The 8557-nt window shown below is 39.8% G+C and overlaps 1 protein-coding gene across 1 annotated transcript; it reads right to left on the bottom strand.

The window, feature by feature from the left end:
* Window positions 1-428: 428 nt before the first annotated feature.
* On the bottom strand, window positions 429-1043 carry LOC122438208 (U6 snRNA-associated Sm-like protein LSm6). The gene has a single exon (XM_043462830.1). It carries the CDS (start codon window positions 977-979, stop codon window positions 629-631), a length of 351 nt encoding a protein of 116 aa, XP_043318765.1. The 5' UTR covers window positions 980-1043; the 3' UTR covers window positions 429-628.
* Between the last annotated feature and the right edge of the window lie 7514 nt (window positions 1044-8557).

Consider the following 8557-nt stretch of genomic DNA (forward strand, 5'->3'; position numbering starts at 1 on the left):
GCATGGCTTTGTTCCAGCCTGAGCATATTGACAAAAGCAGGTGGCGGGCCAGATTTGGCCTATGGGCCATAGTTTGTGGACCTATATTCTAGGCTAAAAGAATATAGAGACACAGTAACCAAAAGCAGTTTAGTAACCTAGATTGCATCCTAATATTAAAAAAAAAAAAAACAGCCATGAAAGACATTCTTTGGGGCAACTGAGGGAAATTTCAGTACACTCTGGATACCAACTGATATCACAGAATTGTTATTAATTTTCTTTTTTTTTTGCCATCTCTACAGTGTTTTAATTATCCTCACATCCATCATTTCAGCCACTCCCACAAGCAAAGCAGTCAGATCAAATGTCTTGAAAACGTCCATGTAGGGAGAAAAAAATTTTCTTTCCACTTCAAAAAAATCTTTTTGCTTTTTGCACACTGACATAGAGGTAAAAGAAAATGACTGCAACTTAAATATGAAAGAATGCTTTACAATTAAACCCACAATTTTACACATTTATCTCAAACATGTGTCAGTGAAAAATCACCAACTATTACAAAATAGGAAAAATTATATGACAGAAGAAACAAAAAACTTGATAAAAAATATATCTCGGTATGAAAAGTACTGCATTCTTGGTGTCTTCACATCCTCCTCTTCTGTGTACTTATATACAACACATTGTTTCCTCGGATAAATGCATCCCCGTACTTGTTCTTCAGCTGTCCATTGACATACTCCTCTGTCTGCTCCAAGGCTATATTCATGTAGCCATCCAGGCAAGCCAGGACCCCTCGATAATCCACTCCCGAATTTAATTTCACCACAACTGGTCGCCCGATGATTTGCTTCAGGAAGTCACTGGGTGTTTGCTTCCGCAGACTCACTTTAACAATCCCGATCAGAAATCTCGCGGCCGGGATCCGAACCCTTGCTCCGGGCACCCCACAAGCCCGGCCTCCGCCGACCCACCGGGCAAAACTGAAACTTGTCATTAATTTTCTTGAGAATAGGTAAAGACTTTCTTAAGGAGTTGGTGTGCTGTGCTTCCTATGCTTAGTTGCTCAGTCGTTTTGGACTCTTTGTGACCTCATGGACTGTAGCCTGCTAGGCTCCTCTGTCCTTAGGAATTCTCCAGGCAAGACTGCTGGAGTGGGTTGCCATGCCCTTCTCCAGGGCATCTTCCCAACCCAGGGATTGAACCCAGGTCTCCCACATTGCAGGAGCATTATCATCTGAGCCACCAGGGAACTTCACAGGGCTCCTGCAGGCCGCTCTGAAAGAATGAATGGACATGAAAAGCACTTGCGTATATGGCATAATTGTATGGATACTACATGTGGGAAGCAGTGTGAAGGGGCTTTGCCATTTTTATGATGACTAGGAGGCCAGGACATTCATACCTGAAGCAGAAAAGTAATATCAAGTTGCAGCAGAATCACTTGTAGGTTTATTAAACACAGGCTACTGAGCCAAACCCCCAAAATTATGGGTCCAGGCCCCATAACTTCTGTTTCTTAACAGTTCCCATGTGATGTTGGTACAGCTGCTCCCAGACCTAACTTGGAGAAAATAGTGGTCTTGAGAGCCACTCTTGCCTTCTCCTATCAGCAGAGGGCAGCAGAGAGCAGCAAATATGCAGTCCGTCACCAGGGAAGCCGGTTGAAATCCTCAGGAAACCTCGCTCGGTTTCAATCTAACAAATGGCAGGAGAGAGAACTGGAACCGTGAATTATTTAGATTTATATTCTCCGTGTGACCTTGGCAACAAGTCATCTAACTTCCGCCCAGTTGCTATCTGTGAAATGGGGAAAGTAACCTAAAAGAGAGTGGGATGGCTTGATTAATGTCTGCTGAGAATTAGAACTTCCGAACAAAATTGAAATGTGTAGGTAATAAATTGTTCTGGGAATTTCTTACTCCTCAGACTCTTTATAAATGTCTGCATTTTAAACACTTCCGACTCATTCATAAATATTGGTTGCCCTTGTTGAATTTTCAATTGTTTAACAGTTTAGAAGGCAATACTTTAAATGCATTCATTATATCCGGAATGTGTGAGAACTCCAAATCTATGTGACAGGCTTAGATGAGAAGACAGCTATCCAAGGGATGAAAGTGCCCACCTTCTGATGGGGCCTTTGGGAGGTGGGAAATCATTTCAAGTTTTTTCAGAGTGGTCCAAAAGCTGCTGAAATAGATAACCTAAAAATTCAGAGACTGCTTCCCAGGAATCACCCCTTATAGACTGATTTTGATCCTTCAACCATCATTTATTGAGTGCCACTATGTCCCAGGCTCTGGTCTGAAGGCGACAGAGCCATGAACAGGAAACAAGGACTCTGCTTTCTCAGAGGTTGAATTCTTACTGCAGTGAGAACCCTACTCTCTGGCCTGGAGTCCCCTCATCCCGTCCACCACATTGGCCTCATCTAATCTGCAGACTCATCTAATCTGTTTCCTCTGCTACTCACAACAGAATTGCCTTTCCTTTTTGTCCTCAAAATTCTGGAATAAAATTTGCTCTGGAGATCTTCATAAGCTTTTTGGAATGTAGATGCCTTAATGGTATTTTGTATTTAACTTTAATTCTCTGTATGACTTGAGCTTACTGAATCCTTAATTTTAAGATATTTATTGGAATAAATTCCTTTAAAGTGAAAAAAAAATATGATGAACTGCTGATGAGAAGTGGCAGAAGGATTTTGTGGCTGTGGATGAAATCTTAAATTTTGATTTTTGGAACCAAGTGGGGGAAGGTAGGTAGGACTTAAATCAAGACACCCAAGCTCCAGCCTGACACTGTCACTCACAAGCTGTATGGCCTGAAGTCAGGCACCGAAACCTCCTCTGTGAAACAGAGGAGGAGAGGGAAGCTAATCTGGATGAGGTCTCAGGTTCTCACACTCTACTGCATGAAGTGGTGAGGGTGAAGTTAGCCACTTGCCTCATGGTGATGTCAGGAAGATGGGTTCTAAAGCCAGGGTTGGCCAACTCTGCCTCCGCCGGTTTTTCTATGGCACACAAGCCAAATTTGGTTTTTATATCTTTTAATGTTTGAAAAAAAGAATATGATTTTTGTTTCACACAACAGTTGTGTGAAGTTCTAATTTCAGTGTCCGTAAATAAAGTTCTATTGGCACACAGCCACAGTCATCCATTTCTGCATTGTCAGCAATGGCCTTTGCTCTCCAACAACAGCGTTGAGTACTTGGAACACAGATGGTATGGTCTGCATAGCCTAAAATGTGTACTATTGAGTCCTTGATCAAAAAAAATTTGCTGATCTGTGTTGTAAAACACTCTTGAACTCCATTCTGAGCTGAATTGAGAAAACAGAATTCTTCAGAGAATTTCAATTCTATGAAATGTACATTTCTAAATTGAGCACTTTGAGCTCTTACCCTCAATTTCATGTCACATTATTCTGTAATGACAACACACACTGTATTATCGATCATAGTTAAGTGTACATTGCCTACAAACTGCTATGGGAAAATATCAAAAAGGCCTTTCAGAAGAAAAAAAAAATCTGATAATCCTCGCAAGAGAAATTACAAATAGAATCACAATATGAATAAGCAAGTGATGAAGGATTTTGTAAATCCCCCAAAACACCAACCATAAAGAAAATGATTGATATATCAAATTATGTCACAATTTTAAAGTACTGTATGAAAAAGATGCCACAAACTTCTTGTCTAAAAACCTACAGAATTCTCAGACTCCACTAATGAAAGTGCAGGAAAGGAAACAATTCAGCCTTTTGGAAAATAGCTGTGCAGTTCCTTATAAAATTAAACATACAGTATACCATATCACATGGCTCTTCTACTCCTGGGTATTTACCCGAGAGAAATTAAGACATATATGTTCACGCAATGACTTTTATGTAAGTGTTCATAATAACATTATTTGTAATAGCTACAAGCTAGAAACTGCCTAGATTTCTGTCAACTGGTAAATGGATAAATGTAGTGTATCCATACAATGAAATACTACTTGACAATAAGGAATAAACTATTGACAGGTGGAAGAATATTGATGATTTTCAAAAGCATTATGCTAAATGCAATAGTCGGATACACTGAATGAGTCTGTTTGTATGATATCCCAAGAAAGACATGACTATGGTGACTGAGAGCAAATCTGTGCTTACTTCACACTGGAGGTGGGGGAAGGAGAGTGACTGGGCGCATGAGGGAAATTTGGGGGGCAAGGGAGACATTTTATGGCATGATGTTAGTGGTTAGACAAGTGTATCCATTTGTCAGATAGCAAATTGTAGGCTTAAAATGGTTAAGTTTATTTTGTAGAAATTTGTTGTTGTTTAGTCTCTAAGTCGAGTCCAGCTCTTTTTTGATCCCATGGACTGTAGCCTATCGGATTTCTCTGCCCATGGGATTTCCTAGGCAAGTATACTGGAGTGGGTTGCCATTTCCTTCTCTAGGCGATCTTCCTGACTCAGGGACTGAACCCACATCTTCTCCATTGCAGGCAGATTCTTTACCACTGAGTCACCTGGGAAACCCTTTTGTAGAAATATACCTCAATAAGGTTAATTGAAAATTGAAAGGTACAGAGTGAAAGAAGATTATTTGCAATACATGTAACTGATATAGATTAGTACCCAGATTACATAAAGAATTGTTCAGTTCAGTTCAGTTGCTCAGTCATGTCCGACTCTTTGCGACCCCATGAATCGCAGCACACCAGGCCTCCCTGTCCATCACCAACTCCCGGAGATTATTCAAGCTCATGTCCATCGAGTTGGTGATGCCATCCAGCCATCTCAGACTCTGTTGTCCCCTTCTCCTCCTGCCCCCAATCCCTCCCAGCATCAGGGTCTTTTCCAATGAGTCAACTCTTCACATGAGGTGGCCAAAGTATTGGAGTTTCAGCTTCAGTGTCAGTCCTTCCAATGAACACCCAGGACCGATCTGCTTTAGGATGGACTGGTTGGATCTCCTTGCAGTCCAAGGGACTCTCAAGAGTCTTCTCCAACATCACAGTTCAAAAGCATCAATTTTTTGGCGCTCAGCTTTCTTCATAGTCCAACTCTCACATCCATACATGACCACTAGAAAAACCATAGCCTTGAGTAGACGGACCTTTGTTGGCAAAGTAATGTCTCTGCTTTTTAATATGCTATCTAGGTTGATCATAACTTTCTTTCCAAGGAGTAAGCGTCTTTTAATTTCATGGCTGCAATCACCATCTGCAGTGATTTTGGAGTCCAAAAAATAAAGTCTGACACTGTTTCCACTGCTCCCCCATCTATTTCCCATGAAGTGATGGGACCAGATGCCTTGATCTTAGTTTTCAGAAGTGCAAATCATCACACAACCAGATTGGTATCATACCAACAAGACTGGCAATGAAAAAAAAATCTGACAAAATCAAATATTGGCAAAAGTGAGAACATAGGATCACTTGTACTTTGCTGTTGAGAATTTAAATTGGACCAGTGGTTTTGTGGAGCAATTTGGCATTACCTGGTGAACGTGAAAGTGCACAAAGCTAGAAGCCAGTAGTCTCACTCTTTGTTGTAGAAAGCCCCAGAGAAACCCACAGGTGTTCCAGGCAACACGGACAAGAATGTTCAGAGCAACATAAGCGTCCCTCCACAGGAGAATGGCTGAAGCAGTTGTGACATACAGTGGAATGCTAGTCATCAGTGAAAATGAATAAACCCACAGCTATAAATACCCAAAGGAAAGACTTGCAATGTAATATCGACAGAAAAAAAATTATAAAAGGATGCATGCAATATGATACAATTTACATCAAGTTTTCAAAAGCATGGAAAACCAAGCAACATAGGAATGCATAGAAACATATGTAATAAACCTATGGAAAAGAAGGCAAAAGAACTGTTGTGTGACGCTCAGCACAGTGGTTGCCTCTGGGGAGGAAAAACGGGGCAGTAGCTAGTGGAGCAGTACTCAGAGGGCTTCCATAGCGCCAGCCATGTTTTATTGCTTAAGTTGACTGATAGATTTGTTTTATTATTTTTCTTTATATTCTATCTTCATGCTATATGTATTCTTTAATAGTTTTCAAGTATTGCCTTTTAAAGCATTTTTATTTTATCAGTATATTGGTGTATAATTGATTTGCAATGTTGCATTAGTTTCAGGTGTATAGAAAAATGATTTAAAAAAAAGAAAAATGATTCAGCTACATATAGCTATTCTTTTTCAGACTCTTTTCCCATATAGGTTATTACAGAATACTGAGTAGAGTTCCCTGTGCTATGCAGTAGGTCCTTGTTGATTATCCTTTTTATATATAGTAGGGTGTGTATATTAATCCCAAACTCCTAATTTATCCCTCACTGCCTGACTTTCCCCGTTGATAACTGTAAGTTTATTTTCTATGTCTGTGAGTCTGTTTCTGTTTTGTAAATAAGTTCATTTGTGCCATTTTTTTAGATTCCACATGTGTGATCATATGATATTCATCTTTCTTTTTCTGACTTACTTCACTTAGTATAATAATCCCTGGGTCCATCCATGTTGCTGCAGATGGCATTATTTCACTATTTTTTTTATGAAATATTACTTGTTTTTTAAGTGAAGTAGAATAACTTCTAAAAAGAAATTTTAAAATAAAGACAACTCATTGTAAAAAATTGACAATGGCTTGTGAATAGACAATCTATAGGAAATCCAAATGCTGATGCACAGATGAAAAGATGTTCAACCATACTAGTAACGGGGGCGATGCAAATGAGGAGAACAGAGATATGTCAACCATAAACCGTTGGTACAGTATGATAATATTTAGGTAAAAGTTTCAAACATTTAAAACAATACTGTAAATTGTTTATGCTTACATGTAAATAATAGAATGGGAATGGTACACATCAAATTCAGGGTAGTGTTTGTCTCATTGATGGACGGATGCATGGGATTAGGGAGGGTTGTGAAGGCACTTTAGCTGAATCTGTGACATTTTATTTCTAAAGAAAAAAAGAACTGAAACAAACAGAGTAAAATGGGTTTCCTCAATCTGGTGTTCATTTCTTTTTCTCTCCACTATACTATATGTTTAAAAAACTTTATAACTTTTTAAAAGAACGAGTTCTTGGCAATCTTTTCATTCCTCATGTGTGGTGTGAACAAGAGGAATGAAATATAAGTTCTTTCATTCCAAACTGTCCAGAGCTTTGGAACCCAGAGTTCTGATCTCTTTGCCTTTTTCTGCAAAGTCCACCCTTCAACTTTGTAAAAACTTTCACTGGAGTACAGTTGATTTACAAGGTTGTGTTAGTTTCAGGTGTACAACAAAGTGAATCAGTTATACATGTGCATATATTCATTCTTTTTTTAGATTCTTTTCCTATATAGGTTACAGAATATTGAATAAAGTTCCCTGTGCAATAGAGTAGGTACTTGTTCATCTATTTTATATATAGTGTATATATTAATCCCTATCTCCCAATTTATCCCTCCCCCTCTTCCTCCCTGGTAACTGTAAGTTTGTTTTCTATGACTGTGACTGTATTTTTGTTTTGCAAATAAGTTACTTAATACCATTTTTTAATATTTCACATATAAGTGATATCACATGATATTTGTCTTTCTCTGACTTACTTCACTGGTATGATACTCTTTCTCATACTAGTGAAAGAAAGAAAGCTGAGCACCAAAAAATTGATGCTTTTGAACTGTGGTCTTGGAGAAGACTCTTGAAAGTCCCGTGGACCACAAGGAGATCCAACCAGTCTGTCCTAAAGGAAATCACTGCTGAATATTCACGGGAAGGACTGATGCTGAAGCTGAAACTCCAATACTTTGGCCACTTGATTCGAAGAACTGACTCATTGGAAAAGACCCTGATGCTGGGGAAGATTGAAGGCGGGAGGAGAAGGGGATGACAGAAGATGAGATGGTTGGATGGCACCAACTCGATGGACATGAGTTTGAGTAAGCTCTGGGAGTTGGTTATGGACAGGGAAGCCTGGCATGCTGCAGTCCATGGGGCCACAAAGAGTTGGACACAACTGAGCGACTGAAGTGAGCTGATGATACTCTCTGCTGCTGCTAAGTCACTTCAGTCGTGTCTGACTCTGTGCGACCCCATAGACGGCAGCCCACCAGTCTCCCCCGTCCCTGGCATTCTCGAGGCAATAACACTGGAGTGGGTTGCCATTGCCTTCTCCAATGCATGAAAGGGAAAAGTGAAAGTGAAGTCACTCAGTCGTGTCCGGCTCTTGGCGACCTCATGGACTGCAGTCTACCAGGCTCCTCTGTCCATGGTATTTTCCAGGCAAGAGTACTGGAGTGGGGTGCCATTGCCTTCTCCAGATGATACTCTCTAGGACCATACATGTTGCTGCAAATGGCATTATTTCATCCTTTTTTTTTTCATTTATTTTTATTAGTTGGATGCTAACCACTTTACAATATTGTAGTGGGTCCTGTCATACATTGACATGAATCAGCCATGGAGTTACATGTATTCCCCATCCTGATCCCCCCTCCCACCTCCCTCTCCACTTGATGGTATTATTTCATTCTTTTAATGACTGAGTAATATCCCATGGTATATATATATACTACATCATC

This window comes from Cervus canadensis, chromosome 3 (assembly GCF_019320065.1).
Source record: "Cervus canadensis isolate Bull #8, Minnesota chromosome 3, ASM1932006v1, whole genome shotgun sequence".
Classification (NCBI taxonomy): domain Eukaryota; kingdom Metazoa; phylum Chordata; class Mammalia; order Artiodactyla; family Cervidae; genus Cervus; species Cervus canadensis.

What these genes read in the sequence shown, in the direction of transcription:
- LOC122438208 (XM_043462830.1), bottom strand. Translation starts at nt 979, where the DNA reads ATGACAAGTTTCAGTTTTGCCCGGTGGGTCGGCGGAGGCCGGGCTTGT.